Below are 16,913 nucleotides of genomic sequence, written 5' to 3' on the forward strand. Positions count from 1 at the left end.
CCGACGTGGAGAACATCCGATCACTCCATCCTTCTGGATCAGGAGGTCTCCTTCCTTCTCCAATCCAAGGCAATAGAACCCTTACCCAACTCTCAGCACGGCCTAGGATTCTATTCCCGGTACTTTTTAATCTCCAAAAAACCGGGAGGCGTTCGTCCTATTCTGGACATACAGGCCCTAAACAAGTACCTCCAGCGAGAGAAATTCAAAATGGTAACCTTAGGCTCGCTTCTTCCTCTTCTACAAAGAGAAGACTGCTCTGCTCTCTGGACCTTCAGGACGCATACTTATATTGCGATAACTCCATCTCATCGCAAATACCTGAGGTTTCTAGTAGGCCTCAAGCACTATCAGTACCGAGTGCTTCCATTCGGCCTAGCATCTGCGCCACGAGTCTTCACAAAATGCCTCGTAGTAGTTGCAGTCTTCCTCAGGACTCAAGGTGCTCACGTCTACCCCCATCTAGACGATTGGTTAATCAGGGCTTCCACTCAGCAAGCTGCTCTGTTGTCCCTCAATCTAAACTTATACACTCTAATTTCATTAGGATTTCTTGTCAACTACGACAAATCCTACTTAGTCCCATCTCTAACCTTGTCGTTCATTGGGGCAGACTTGGACACCTTGCAGGCAAAGGCTTTTCTGCCTCATCAGCGAGCTCTCACCCTCGTGTCTCTTGTGCACCAGCTGCAGTCTCAGCACTCTGCGACTGCACGCCACTTTCTTATCCTCCTGGGAAACATGGTGTCCTCGGTTCAGGTCACACCAATAGCCCATTTGGCCATGAGTCATGCAGTGGACTCTAAGGTCTCAATGGACTCAAAGCATTCAGCCCCTGTCGACCGTTGTCCACGTAACAGACTCACTCTGTCTGATCTGATTTTTCCATCAGGCAAGAGACAATCTTCTCCAAGGCTTGCCCTTTCAGGCTGCAGACCCTCAATTAACTCTCACCACCGATACTTCCAACCTTGGCTGGGGAGCCCATGTGGCCAATCTGCAGACACAAGGATCTTGGTCTCCAGAAGAAACCAAACACCAAATAAATTTCCTGGAGCTATGAGCAGTCAGATATGCTCTCAGGGCATTTCAGGATCGCCTCTCAAATCAAGTTCTCCTGATCCAGACGGACAACCAGGTGGCCATGTGGTACATCAAGAAACAGGGAGGCATGGGCTCATTCCTTCTGTCAGGAAGCTGCACAGATATGGGCGGAAGCTCTCTCCCATTCGATTTATCTCGGGGCCACCTACTTGCCGGGAATGGACAATGTGTTGGTAGACAAGCTGAGTCTCATCTTTCAATTGCACGAGTGGTCTCTCAACCCCTCAGTAGCGAACTCATCTTCCAACAATGGGGATATCCTCAGATAAACCTCTTTGCGTCTCCTCAAAACCGCAACGTAAAGAACTTCTGTTCTCTCATTTGCAGCAAGCACTCTCAGCACAGAGACGCATTCTCCCTCTCATGGGCAACCAGTCTACTTTATGCATTCCCTCCACTTCCTCTTCTCCCGAAGACTCTCGTGAAGTTACATCAGGACAAGGGAACCATGATCCTGATAGCACCTCACTGGCCATGCCAAGTGTGGTTTCCAGTACTTCAGGATCTCTCCATTCGTAGGCACATTCCCTTAGGAAAGGACCCGCTTCTGATCACTCAAAACGACGGGTGCCTCTGCCACCCCAATCTTCAAGCCTTGTCCCTGACGGCATGGATGTTGAAAGGTTAATCCTTCAGCCACTTAACCTTTCTGAACCAGTTTTCCGTGTCCTGATTGCTTTATGGAAGCCTTCCACAAGAAAATCTTACTCTTACAAATGGAACAGATTTACGTCATGTGCTCTTCTCAGTCCCTTGACCCCTTTACCTGTCATATCATGACATTTTTGGACTATCTCTGGCACTTATCAGAGACAGGTCTAAAAACTTCTTCCATCAGAATGCATGTCAGTGTGGTAGCCACCTTCTATAAAGGTGTCAGGGATGTACCCATATCAGTACAACCCCTTGTAACACGTTTTCTGAAGGGCTTGCTTCACCTCAAGCCTCCACTGCGTCCTCCGGCCCCTTCTTGGGACCTCAATCTGGTTTTGGGTTGGATCATGAAATCACCATTCGAGCCTCTTCAATCCTGTGATCTTCGCTATCTCACATGGAAAGTGATTTTCCTTCTGACAATCACTTCGGCTCGCCGACTTAGTGAATTACAGGCTCTAATTATCTATCCACCTTACACTAAACTTCTGCAGGCCCGGACAGTACTCCGCACTCACCCTAAATTTTTGCCTAAGGTAGTTTCGGACTTTCAGCTCAATCAATCCATTATACTACCTACCTTTTTTCCCAGGCCCCATTCCAGTCCAGGAGAACAGGCTCTGTATACCCTTGACTATAAATGGGATCTAGCATTCTACCTAGACTGTACAGCTGCCCACAGGAAAAGCACTCAATTGTTTGTCTCTTTCCATCCTAACAAGTTAGGGCAGCCTGTGGGTAAGCAGACTCTCTCCTCCTGGTTGGTGGACTGCATATCCTTTTGCTATCAGCAAGTGGGCATTCCATTTCAAGACCGTGTTAAAGCACACTCTGTGGTGGGCCATGGCGACTTCAGTAGCACACCTATGATTGGTGCCGCTTCCTGACATTTGCAGGGCTGCAACCTGGAGTTGTCTCCACACCTTTGCAGCTCACAATTGCTTGGACAAGGCCAGAAGACAAGATTCCATCTTCGGCCAGTCTGTCCTACGTGACGTACCAACACCCTTCCGCCTGCCCATTAGGGTTCAGGATGCCCTCGCCCAAATTTTTATCCCAGTCCTAATGCCTTGCACACTTGGTTACATTTGGTGCATTTATCAGACATCCTCAGCTCGGTACTCACCCATATGTGAGGACTACCATCCTGCTTATCCTGTGATAAAGCAAATGTTGCTTAGCTGTAACAGGTGTTCTCACAGGACAGCAGGATGTTTGTCCTCACGAAACCCGCCCGCCGCCCCACGGTGTTGGGTTCGTAACGTTTTCTTATTTTATTTTTCTGCACTACCTGTAGCTTTTAAACAAGACTGAAGGGGGACCCCTGCTGGCTGCTGGGTTAGTGCCATGCTGGGCATGCCCAGTAGGGGCCAGTCAAAATTCTGGAAACTTTGACAAAAGTGTTCCGTGATTAGGCTCCATTCTGTGATGTCACCCATATGTGAGGACTAACATCCTGCTGTCCTGTGAGAACACCTGTTACAGGTAAGCAACATTTGCTTTCCAGTATTTCTTAGAAAATGAAGTAGAAATAAAAACATGGATTAGCTTGATTGGATAAATATCCACCCGCTTGTACAGCTGTAGCAATTCTAAATACTTAAAGCTCTGGTGTAACCAATCCCATTCAAAAGCACACACAAAGTAAGCTAGCCCACTTGTGGTGTTGTACCAATTGGCATTTAAATACATTTAAAAATAAGAGAAAATAGTTTTTTACTTGGTACTTAATTAAGCTCTGGAATTCATTGCCAGAGGATGTGGTGAAAGCTATTGGTGTAGCTGCGTTTTTACTGGAGGAAAAATCCAGTAACCATTTTTAAGGCAGAGTTGCAGAAATACACAGCTTGGAATCTGTTTGCCCCGTGGGATTCTGCCAGGTACTTGTGACCTAGCTTGCCCACTGTTGGAAACAGGATACTGGGCTTGATGGACCTTTGGTCTGACCTAGTATGACAAGTCTTATGTTCTTATGACAGGATATATTTAGCAGTACCTGTTGGTTCTCTCTATTAGGTGGTCATTTCAAAGCAAAGATTCAACCATGAGCACCAAGGAGCTGTCAAAAGAACTCCAGGACAAAGTTGTGGAAAGGCACAAATCAGGGGATGAGTATAAAAGTATTGTGAAGTCCTTGAATATCCCTTGGAGTGTGGTCATGATGATGATTAAGAAGTAGAAGGGGTATAGCACCTCTAAAATTCTGCCTAGATCAGGCCATCCCTCCAAACTGGATGTCTAAAGAAGAAGGATGCTATTCAGGGAGGCAACAAAGAGGCCAGTGGAAACTTTGAAAGAGTTACAGGCTTCCATTACCAAGACTGGTCAAAGGGTGTATGCAACAACAATATTCCAAGCACTCCACATATCTGTCTTGTATAGTAAAGTGGCTAAAAGGAAGTCATTACTCAAGAAAGCCCATCTTGAATTCCATTTGAAGAGTGCTAAGAAACCCTCTGGAGGTAATGTAAGCCTATGGCAAAAGTTTTGTGGTCTGATGAAACTATAAAATAGCAAAGCATTACATTTTGTGCAAGCTCAAGGATAGCACATCGGTCAGAGAGTACCATCCCAACTGTGAAGCATGGTGGTGGTAGCATCATGTTATGGGGCTTTTTCTGATTTGGCATGGGCTGGGACACTTGTCAAGACAGAAGGGACAAGAAATGCAGAAAACTACATAAAAGCCCTTGAAGGAAAACTTGCTGCCCTCTGCAAGAAAGCTGAAATTGAGATGGAAGTTCACTTTTTGGCATAACAATGACCTGAAGCACACAGCTAAAATCACACTGGACTGGCTAAGGAACAAAAAGGTAAATGTCTAGGAGTGGTACAGACAGGCTACTGACCTCAATCAAATCTAATGCATATGCTTTGTAATCCCCCTGTACATTCCTTTCTCTTGTGCAGTTAATTTATCCTATACTGTATATATACCACCCTTAACCTCCTCTGTAAATTCCTCCCCCCCCCGCAGTTAATCTACTCTATATACAGTATCCCGTTGTTACACATTGTTACTTGTTCGCTGTAAAGCTCCTTGCTTTTTAGTTACCTGTAAACTGAGATGATGTTCCCAACGTATCCCGGTATATAAAAACACTTAAAATAAAACTAATGATTTGAAGATTTTTGTCAACCAATGGTCTCCAAGCAATTTGGCAGATTTTGAATAATTTTGTAAAGAACGACCTATTAACAAATCCAGGTGTGCAAAGTGTGTAGCTGTAACTCTGCCAAAGTTGCTATCACCAAATATTGATTCAGTGGGGTGAAGACATATCCTATTGTTGGATTTCAGTTTAGTTTTTTGGATACATATTACTTCTGGTGAATTCTGCACAAAAAAGTACAAATTCTATGCATAATATTTTAAAATTCTTCTGACTTATTCTAGTTCCACCTGTGTAGAAACAGGTGATATTCTCTAGAGGAAATGATAGGGAGAAGTTTGAGCTTATATCAGCCCATGAAGTGACTTTGGTGATAGCAAATATGAAACTCAACCTCTGACCAATGAACATTTGTTCCAATATGATCATGAAGGTGTTGCGGGAATAATTTAGTCCTTATGTTGCCTACTTGGTGAATGTCTCAGTAGCTGAAGGTTATATACCAACTTCTCTGAAGTCTGAATCTATCAGGTCAATCCTAAATAATTCAGCCTTGGATCCTAACCCTCTAAGTAATTTACGTCTGGTTTCCTCACTTCCATTCCTGGCCAAAGTTATTGAGATAGTGGTCTTGAAGCAATTGAATACATTTTTGAAAGATAATGAACTACTTGATGCCTTCCAATTTAGGTTCAGAACCGGTAAAAACATTGAGATTCTGTATATTTCCAGTTTGGAAGTGTTTTGAAGAGGATTTGGTTTAAGGGGTTTTTTGTTTTTGTTTTTTTCATATTGTTGGATATTTCTTCAGCTTTTGCCACTCTGGTCCATTGCATTCTGATTGAATGTCTTTCCTCATTTGGCATTACATCTACTGTTTTAAAATGGTTTTCATCAAACTTGGCGGATTGCCATCAAAATTTTTTTTTAGGGTCTTTGAAGACAACTTTGCGGTCAATGTAAAATAGTGCAGATCCCTGTGTAGTCTATCTGCTATTCTTTTTAATATTTGTTTTCCTGCTTTTCTGTATATTGCCCAATTTAGGTGTTGGCCATAAGATCTAAGCCGATGACATCCAGTTTTATTTTTGTATTAGTTCCTTATTGTCGATTGATGTAGTCCATATTGCTGATTGCCTGACTGCAATAAACAGATGGCTTGCATCTACCAAACTATCCCTAAATCTGAAAAAAATATATTTTGCTCACTTGTTTTCCTGTTCCTGAGCCCATGGATTACACATCAGTCTAGAAATTTGGGCATTCTTTGATTCATGAATCTCTGTTTATAGAAGAGAATGTAGGGGCAGAGCTAAAGAAAAAAAAGCAAAACCTGAAAGTGGACAAGCCCATGGGGACCAGATGAGGCATATACCAGGATACTGATCGAACTCTGAGATGTGGCCTGTTCGCTGAAAGACCTGGAAGTAGATCCCTGGAAACGGAAGTGGTGCCATGAGGTTGGAGAAGAGCTGTGGTGGTCCCAATTCAGAAGAGTGGAAGCAGATGAAATTTAATGTGGACAAGTGCAAGGTGTTGCATATAGGGAAAAATAACCGTTGCTGTAGTTACACGATGTTAGGTTCCATATTAGGAGCTACCACCCAGGAAAATGATCTAGGCATCATAGTGGATAATACTTTGAAATCATCGGCTCAATGTGCTGCAGCAGTTAAAAAAGCAAACAGAATGTTAGGAATTATTAGGAAGGGAATGGTTAATAGAACGGAAAATGTCATAATGCCTCTATATCGCTCCATGGTGAGACCACACCTTGAATACTGTGTACAATTCTGGTCGCCACATCTCAAAAAAGATATAGTTGCGATGGAGAAGGTACAGAGAAGGGCAACCAAAATGATAAAGGGGATGGAACAGCTTCCCTATGAGGAAAGGCTGAAGAGGTTAGGGCTGTTCAGCTTGGAGAAGAGACGGCTGAGGGGGGATATGATAGAGGTCTTTAAGATCATGAGGTCTTGAACGAGTAGATGTGACTCAGTTATTTTCACTTTCGAATAATAGAAGGACTAGGGGGCATTCCATGAAGTTAGCAAGTAGCACATTTAAGACTGATCGGAGAAAATTCTTTTTCACGCAACGCACAATAAAGCTCTGGAATCTGTTGCCAGAGGATGTGGTTAGTGCAGTTAGTGTAGCTGGGTTCAAAAAAGGTTTGGATAAGTTCTTGGAGGAGAAGTCCATTAATGGCTATTAATCAATTTTACTTAGGGAATAGCCACTGCTATTAATTGCATTAGTAGCATGGGATCTTCTTAGTGTTTGGGTAATTGCCAGGTTCTTGTGACCTGGTTTGGCCTCTGTTGGAAACAGGATGCTGGGCTTGACGGACCCTTGGTCTGACCCAGCATGGCAATTTCTTATGTTCTTATGAGAGGATGCTGGAAACTACAGGCTGGTTAGCCTCACCCCAGTGGAGGGAAAATTAATGGAGACTCTGCTGAAGGAAAGGATAGTGAACTATCTACAATCTGGTGGGTTTCTGGACCTGAGGCAGAATGGATTCACCAGGGGAAGATCCTGTAAGACAAATCTGATAGATTTTTTTGATTGGGTGACCTGAGAATTCTATCGAAGAAGAGCACTAGATGTAATTTACTTGATTTCAGCAAAGCATTTTGATACGGTCCCACATAGGAGACTAGTGAATAAAATGAGATACTTGGGAGTCAGCACCAAGGTAGTGGCGTGGCTTGCAAACTGGTTGACAGGAGACAGCATGAAATGGTAAAGTAGAACCTACTGTGACCTATCAGTTTTGCAATGAAAGTAACCCCACACACTCTCCCACACCAATATGAAGTAGCCTTGTTCGACTCACCCAAGCTACAGATCTGCCTAGTATACTGTCCTCCCAGATTACTTGAATGCAATATTTCACCCCTTATAGAATTCTTTATATCAAATCTCAACCATAAAAAACCCACGATTATTCTCGGAGACTTCAATCTTCATACTGACATGATCCCCTTATCCCACACATGCCAAATGCTCATAGATGTACTATCTGCTCTCAGCTTTTCACTACACGTAAATGATTCAACCCACAAAGCAGGCCACACACTAAACATAATCTTCATTAATGATAAGTTCTTTAGTAACACCTCTGTATCCTGCTCCCCAATTCCTTGGTCAGATTGCCATCTACTACACTGTCAGACAGTACTCGACAAAAAATAAGTCAAAAGACACTAATATTACTAGTTTCAAATATAAGCCACCTTTCCCATTAGATTTTTACAACAAGAACTAGAAAAACAATTAATTAACATTGGGAGAAATTGCTAATATTAGAAAGGTCAATCTTGGCTTCAGATCACAACTGAAACCTCTAATGCTATTAACCCAGAAAAAACTAAACATATCGATAACAAAGGTAAAAAGTACAATCCTTGGTACAATAAACAGCTGAGAGATACCAAAACAATCTTAAGAAAAGAAAAAGCCTGGTGCAAAAAGAAATGTCCCTTAACATAAACTACCGCACCTATCTAGCATACTATAAAAACATGATAAAACCAAATGAGAATATTATGGCAAAAAAATTCAAAACTTCTCTCATAATCCAAAGACACTATTCAATATAGTAAATTAACTTCTGATTGTAACCCTGCGACCGCCAAAACAAAAATCAGAGCCAAGACCTGGCTAAATTTTTCAAAAATAAAATCAATAAAATAACAGAGAACCTAAACAAAATCCCCCTCCAAAACACAAAACTAATTAGTAAAAACAATGCCATGGTCCAACTTTGATCCTGTCTCGAACAACGAAATTTGAAGGCTTAATTAAATCCTTAAACCCTGCCAACCACAAGCTTGATAAAATCCCAATACCCACACTAAAAGAAATATCACATACCATTACTCCAGTGATTACAAAGATCATAAACAAATCTTTGAAGGAGCATTACCAGACAGTTTGAAAATGGCTATAATCAAACCCATTTTGAAAAAATAGAATCTAGATCCTGCTGAACCTATAGTACAGAACTCAAGGTATTTTGAAGGCCTGTATTGCTTTTGTGTTGTCATCTTACTGTGTGAAGAAGTGATTAGTGACTGACTTCAATTTTGACTTTGTTTTGTTATAACTCTTTGCCATACAGGGATATGACTGTACTATGTTATGTGTCTAGATGTTCTATTTTACAAAAATAAACTATAAGAGAGAATAAATATTTTTCCTATTTTTCAGTCAGCACACAGTTTAGATTGTAGAATTTGTTGCCAGAGAATGTGAAAAAAGCATTTAGCATAGCTGGGTTTAAAAAGGGTTTGGACAAGTTCCTGGAGGAAAAGTCCATAAGCCATGTAGATTTGGGAAAGCCACTGATTATCCTGGTGTGAAGTATTAGTCTATGATTATCACTTACATTAGTAGGGATCTAGAGGGATACATGCACTACTCTGTACACACAATACACACCAAAGGTTAGTTGTTAGCCTACACATTTTAGCCCATTTACCATGCTCAGTTCTTACTGTTCTGTCCTCCCCTCTGGTACTTGGATGTGCCTCTATGGCCATTTGTATGTGGCACGAAGAAAATTGTGTGTGCCTGAGCTTGAGATCAACATAGAGATGGCAACTAACCCAGAATCCTCTGCTAACTTAGCTTTTCTGGCTATGTGAACTTTAAATGCCCAACTGAGCCTGACTTGGAGGGATTCAAAGGACACCTGTACAGCAGTTGAAGCTGGTGACAATTTGTGATGCCTAATTATAGGGTCACAAGAGCAAAAGGCAACGGTCAGAACCTCAGGCTAGAATATCATTAAGGGGCATTTGTAAACACATTTCGAGCATGTAAGGAACTCCCTCAGAATACGTTAAAGGACCAGTAACAGCTTTCTGTAACAGTCCGCCTTAACTTTCAAACCCACAGGGGATTCTGGGATAGGGTGGAGTCCTGCAAGCAGGGATAAGAGACCAGTGCCAGAGGGATGGAGGTGGCCCAGGTAGAGAGAGAGAAGCCTTGAGAATACAAACTGCAAGTTACGATTGTTTTGTTTTTGTTGAAGTGTTCAAACCAGCTGTTTTGTTTGTTATTGCTTAACAATAAAGATACTTATAAAAATTATTACCAGAATCCAGCCTGGAGTCTGTTCTCTGGCTAGTTTTGACCACTCGGTATCACATATGGTGTCAGGAGTGGGATTGCTTGCCTAAGCAGGAAGCATGGGAAAAGCCCACAACTGGAGCAGAGAAAAAAAATACCCTATAAAGCTTTTTTTTTTTCTTTCTCCTGAACCTCTGTTTCACTCTCCCAACAGGAGAAGCCCTGCTTGTGCAGTCGGGTCAAGCAGAGAGTCAGGGCCGAACAGACCGGTAGGTTTTTGTTTTTTTTTGTTTTTTTTCGCACTCTCCTGTTCGGAGAGATAGCGGAGAAGTGGCTCAGAAAGCAGGGAAGATGGAGCAAATGATCCAGGTTCTTGCTACAGGGCAGCAACAATTGCAAAATGCCATACAGACTCAACTTGAACAGCAGCAGGTGCTGCAAGGGCAACTAATGCAGCAAAACACAGTATTAACTCAGGTGGCACAGAATGTGCAAACCGAGTCAGGTGAGGACCCGGAGGTCTTCCTGAGACACTTTGAGAGGACTGCCTGCCTTTTGGCTTGGCCCAAAGCCAATTGGAATACGCATTTGGCTAATTTACTTACAGAAGTCAAGTGGCTTTTCAAGCAGCCAACTTATATCGTATGGCTATCTATGTGGAAGTCAAGGCTGCTATCCTGGAGAGAGTTGGGTATTCTCCAGAAACATACAGGCAGCAGTTCCGGTGGCCTGCAGCCTGGGGAGAGCCTTCAAAGTTTTTCATCACCTGAAGAATGCCAGCTGGAAGTGGCAACAGCTAGAGGCAAAGACTGCCCTCAAAGTAGCCCGACAGGTGCTTCTGGAACAATTCTTAGATGGGCTTGACCAGCCTATGTAAAAATTGGGTCTGACGAGATATAGAGCTCACATTGGAAAGAGTGCTAGCAGTGGTGGATGCCTTCCAACAGGTGCAGTTAATGCCCGATGTGGTAATTAGGCTAGAAAGACAAACCACACAAACTTCCTGGTGAGGCACAGAGAGTGAAGCTCTCCAGCAGCGAACTTCAGAAGTAGAGAGCTCATCTTCTATACCAGGAACTCAGGCCACTGTCTCTTCCATGTGCTTTAACTGTGGTCGGAAAGGTCATTTAGCAAGGGACTGTCGTTTTGAGGGGTCGGGAGTTATGGACCTCAATTTAGTGACCCAGCCAACACTAGACTTTAAAACCTCTTGGGGTAAAGAAAAACGGCAAATAAGGAAATATCCTCACCCCGGAAGAAGAAAACTATCTCAGGGAGTCCAAATCAACCTATGAATGGAACTGTGGACTATTTTTTTACTTCTGTCCTCATTGTGCAGGGAATAGCGTTAGGTGGACTGCTTCCCATTTAGAAAGGCTGAAAATAAAGAGCCTCAAGGGAATTGACTAAAGGCAAAAATGAACCCACATAGTGGGCATGCTGTTTTGGTAAAGCACTGGACCATAATATAGAAAACGTTTCCATGCTTAGATGACACGGAATGCAAATGCCAGCTGGAGGTACAATGCAAGAAAGAGAAGGGGACAATAAACAGAACCCCAGAATGAAAATGGGAAGAAGAATTAGCGAACATGTTCACAAAGCATTGGTGGAGTAAGGGAAGGCAAGACTCTCATTCATGAGGACCTCCTCCGAAAAGAGTGTATCAATCACCAGGAAAGACACTTACCTGCATACATGGGGACAAACAGGAATACCCAACCAGTCAGGTTCTTCTGACGACCACGACAGGTCAAGCCATTATGAAAGCGGGAGTCCTTCCTGAGCTTCCATACCTGATTATTCAGGGACACAGTTGTCCCCAGTTTATGAACCTGTGGGGCCAGCTCACAGGGAATCAGGATAGCCAACCCAAGAGTAGGTCACTTGTGAGGAAGAGCTGGGAATTAGCCCAGGCATGGCTGAATGTCTGGCCTGACAAGGCCAAGCTGAGGAGGAGGGTATGTAAGGGAGCATGTAAGGAACTCCCTCAGAATACCTTAAAGGACCAGATACAGCTATCTGTACTGGTCCTTCTTGACTCTCAAGCACACAAGGGATTCTGTGATAAGGTGAAGTCCTGCAAGTGGGGATAAGAGACCAAGGCCAGAGGGATGAAGGAGGCCCAGAGAGAGACAGACAGAAGCCTTGAGAATACGAACCATAAATTATGATTGGTTTTGTTGAGGTGCTCAAACCAGCTATTTTGTTTTATTACTTTAACAATAAAGATACTCATAAAGATTATTGCCAGAATCCAACCTGGAATCTGTTCTCTGGCTAGTCCTGATGGCTCGACATCACCCCTGGCTACAAGAAAGAAGGACTGGATCTATTTTTTGGGACCCTACTAAGTATTTGTGACCTGAATTGGCCATTTTTAGAGACAGGATGCTGGACTTGATGGACCTTTGGCCTACCCCAGTATGGCATTTCCTATGTTCTCTTAGCACTGGAATTCAACTCCATCATAGGGGGAGAGCTCATAAAGTTTGAGCAACCACAATTTCTGTAGCACATCTTCATTCAGCTACAATATAAAACATATAAAGCAGCAACTTGGTCATCTGTGCACACATTTACCAAACATTACTGTCTAGAAGACTCTTGCAATGATAGTTCTTAGACAAGTAATTTTATAGAACATATTCAAGTAACAGCTTTAACTGTCCTTCCATCTTCCTTTTTTTATGAGTTGCAAAATCTTTTAGTCCACAAATGACAAATTTATTACAATATAATTTGCACTTGTGTGGCTATATTTGTACTTGTCCACTGAGAAAGCAAATTTATTTAACTGTAATAGATGTTCTCCGTGGACAGTAAAGCACATTGGCCACACAATCCTATCCTCCTTCCCTGGAATTGAAGCTGAGCTACGGAAGGGACTGAAGAGACTTGCACGGTGGCGGCTGCATGAGAACATGTTCTGTGACAGCATCATCTTATGACATCACTCACTTGTGTGGCTTTGTTCTGCTGTTTTGTACACCATTGTGAGTAGGATGCTGTTTCACTTGGGAGTTTTATGTCTTAAGTGCTAGTGGAATTGTCCAGGTTTGCCATTTCTAAACTGAGTGATGTGCTTAGCTTGTTAATAAAAAATAAATAAATAAATAAATAAAATAATGCTGTATTATGTTTGAAGTTTAGCTTTTCTTCCATCCCCATCAAATTGTTGACTGATGGATGAACAAGAATCTGAGTTGAAGCTAAAAGAGATATCTGTTCTAAATGCATGTAACTGACTGCAAAAATCATCACTAATTCATTGCAAACTTACCCATGTTAACCTGCCTTTTATATCCTGAAGGATTTTGCTATTAATCTCTCTGGTATACATGCAAGATTGACATAATTAAACAGCTATGTTTTAGAATGACTGAATTAAAGGATCTAATGTATGATTCCACTTGTCTTTTGCAGAAGAAATTGAAGAAGAATCTGAAAATTCACAAGAGGAAGACTTGACAGAAAAGCAGAAACATCAGTTGAAGCATCGGGAGCTCTTTCTTTCTCGTCAATATGAATCCCTTCCTGCAACACACATCAGGTAAGACCATTATTAGTCTTATTAGATTTTTTCAAATCTCATACTAAGACATAAATGAATTGGAAAAGGGATCTGATGATGTGATTGTAAGGCTATTTATTAACAATTGTTCAATTCTAGAGCAGTGTTTCCCAATCTTTTTAAGCCCAAAGGCACACCTACATTAACAAAAATGTTGTCTGGCACACTCGCCTCCATGGAGTAGACAGTGTGGGCATGGAGAGGACTCTTATTGTGAAAATAAGAGCTATGGAAGCATTGGAAGGGCCCTCCAGTCTCTTTTCCAAATCGTAAAACAATATTTATTTATTTATTTATTTCACCATTATTTAATTATTTAGACATTTTATATACCGTTTCATATCAAGATCACAACAGTTTACAAAATTAACTGATAATTTTAAAAACAAAATTAACATGTCAAATGAAATGCTCCAATACACATTAAACCACTTACTAAAACATATAACAAATGATACAGGAAAATAATATAATAGCTAATATGTAATAGTAATCAGTACATTGTAAGTCATGTTTCATTGCATCTGTCCTACATGCTTCCGGTCCAAAGAGCTCTCTCAATTCTTAGTATTGAAATTCCCTCGCGCTCTCGTTAATTTTATTCCTCATGCTTCAAACTAAAAACCCTAGAGTGGCAGACTTGGAGGAGCTGAGGGAGACAGAGAGGTACATTGATGAGACCTTCAGGGACATAGTAGCAAAGTCCCAAATCCAGTCTGGCAGCCCCAGTGCTACCTTAGATCAGAAAGCGTCTCCCAGTTGGAGAACATCACCCTGGTGTAGCAGGAAGTGATCCTGCTCTCCAGGTAATGTATTCTCCTCTTGCACTGAGGATAAGTCTCTCAGGGCCACTGCCCAGGAGGGAAGGGTTAGGCTGGCCATCAGAGTTGGCGATTCAGTTATTAGAAATGTAGATAAGCAGGGTGGCTGGTAGACATGAGGACCGCCTGGTAACTTGCCTGCCTGGTGTGAAGGTGGCGGACCTCACGCATCACCTAGATAGGATTATAGACAGTGTTGGGGAGGAGCCGGATATCATGGTACACGTGGGCACTGATGACATATGAAAATGTGGGAGAGAAGTTCTGGAAGCCGAATTTAGGATTATAGGTAGAAAGCTGTAATCCAGAACCTCCAGGTGGCATTCTCTAAAATGCTTTTGCTCCACATGCAGGTTCCCAGAGGCAGGCAGAGCTCCAGAGTTTCAATGCGTAGATGAGATGGTGTGGGGAAGAGGGATTCAGTTTTGTAAGGAACTGGGGAAACTTTTGGGGAAGGGGGGAAACTTTTTTTTTTTCTGAAAGGATGGGCTCCACCTTAACCAGAGTGGAGCCAAGCTGCTGGCACTAACTTTTAAAAAGGAGATAGAGCAGCTTTTATACTAGAACAAGGGGGGAAAGCCAACAGTCTCTCAACAGTGCATGGTTCGGAGGAATGTATCCTTGAAGTATACTAATGAAACAGGAGAGTTAGGGCATCCAAACAAAGAGGTTCCAATAAAAGCAAACGTAGTCCATGTGCCTATATGTAAAAAATCACCTGAGCTAAAGATTTCCAAATTATCCCTATCAACTGAAAAGCAGGTTCTTAATACAAAAAAACACACTTTGAAATGTCTGTATGCCAATGCCAGAAATCCTAAGAAGTAAGATGGGAGAGTTAGTGTATAGCAGTAAATGATGAGATTGACATAATTGGCATCACAGAGACCAGGTGGAAGGAAGATAACCAGTGGGATAGTGCTATATCAGGGTACAAATTATATCGCCATGATAGGGAGGATGAATTGGTGGAAGGTATAGAGTCCAACAGGATAAAGATCATGCAAGAGACTAAATGCTCAGTAGAATCTATATGGGTAGAAATCCCATGTCTGGGTAAGAGTATAGTGATAGGAGTATACTACCGTCCACCTGGTCAAAATGGTCAGACAGATGATGAAATGCTAAGAGAAATCAGGGAAGCTAACCAATTTGGCAGTGCAGTAATAATGGGAGGTTTCAATTACCCCAATGTTTACTGGGTAAATGTAACTAACATCAGGACATTCTAGAGACCAAAGTTCCTGGATGGAATAAATGACTGCTTCGTGGAGCAATTGGTTCAGGAATCAATGAGAGATGGAGCTATTTTAGATTTAATTCTTAGTGGAACGCAGGATTTGGTGAGAGAGGTGATGGGGCCACTTGGCAACAGTGATCATAACATGATCAAATTTAAACCAATAACTGGAAGGGGACAATAAATCTACAGCTCTAACACTAAATTTTCGATAGGGGTTAATAAACGTGATTAAAGGTGAACCAGTAAATGTGGTGTATTTGGATTTTCAGAAGGCATTTGACAAAGTCTCATGAGAAGCTTCTAAGAAAACTAAAAAGTCATGGGATAGGAGGCGATGTCCATTCGTGGATTACAAATTGGTTAAAAGACAGGAAACAGAGTAGGATTAAATGGTCAATTTTTTCAGTGGAAAAGGGTAATCGGTGGAGTGCCTCAGGGATCTGTACTTGGACCGGTAGTTTTCAATATATTTATAAATGGAAAGGAATACGTTGAGTGAGGTTATCAAATTTGCAGATGATACAAAATTATTCAGAGTAGTTAAATCACAAGCGGATTGCGATACATTGTAGGAGGACTTTGCGAAATTGGAAGATTGGGCATCCAAATGGCAGATGAAATTTAATGTGGACAAGTGCAAGGTGTTGCATATAAGGAATAATAAGCTTTAATTACATGATGTTAGGTTCCATATTAGGAGCTACCACCCAGGAAAAATATCTAGGCATCATAGTGAATAATACATTGAAACCGTCGGCTCAGTGTGCTGCAGCAGTCAAAAAATCAAACAATGTTAGAAATTATTAGGAAGGGAATGGTTAATAAAACAGAAAGTGTTGTCATGCCTCTGTATTGCTCCATGGTGAGACTGCTCCTAGAGTACTGTGTACAGTTCTGGTCACCGCATCTCAAAAAATATATAGTTGCACTGGAGAAGGTACAGAGAAGGGCGACCAAAATGATAAAGGGGATGGAACAGCTCCTCTGAGGAAAGGCTGAAGAGGTTAGGGCTGTTCAGCTTGGAGAAGAGACGGCTGAGGGGGGGATATGACAGGTCTTTAAAATAATGAGAGGTCTTGAACGAGTAGATGTGAATCTATTATTTACACTTTCGGATAATAGGACTAGGGGACATTTCATGAAGTTAGCAAGTAGCACATTTAAGACTAATCGTAGAAAATTCTTTATCACTCAACACACAATTAAGCTCTGGAATTTGTTGCCAGAGGATGTGGTTAGTGCAGTTAATGTAGCTGGGCTTAAAAAAGGTTTGGATAAATTCTTGGAGAAGTCCATTAACTGCTGTTGTTCAGGTTGACTTAGGG

The 16,913-nt window shown here is 41.9% G+C and overlaps 1 protein-coding gene across 2 annotated transcripts in view; it reads left to right on the forward strand.

Annotated features, from left to right (window-relative positions):
* Nucleotides 1–16,913, forward strand: part of MTA3 (metastasis associated 1 family member 3) — a 525,799-nt gene that overhangs the window by 81,019 nt on the left and 427,867 nt on the right. For both annotated transcript variants that reach the window (XM_029593316.1, XM_029593317.1), the window contains exon 4: nt 13,377–13,503. In XM_029593316.1, the coding sequence (XP_029449176.1) occupies nt 13,377–13,503 (127 nt within the window). The remainder of the gene's footprint in view (nt 1–13,376; nt 13,504–16,913) is intronic.

Source organism: Rhinatrema bivittatum, chromosome 3 (genome assembly GCF_901001135.1).
Source record: "Rhinatrema bivittatum chromosome 3, aRhiBiv1.1, whole genome shotgun sequence".
In the NCBI taxonomy this organism is placed as follows: Eukaryota; Metazoa; Chordata; class Amphibia; order Gymnophiona; family Rhinatrematidae; genus Rhinatrema; species Rhinatrema bivittatum.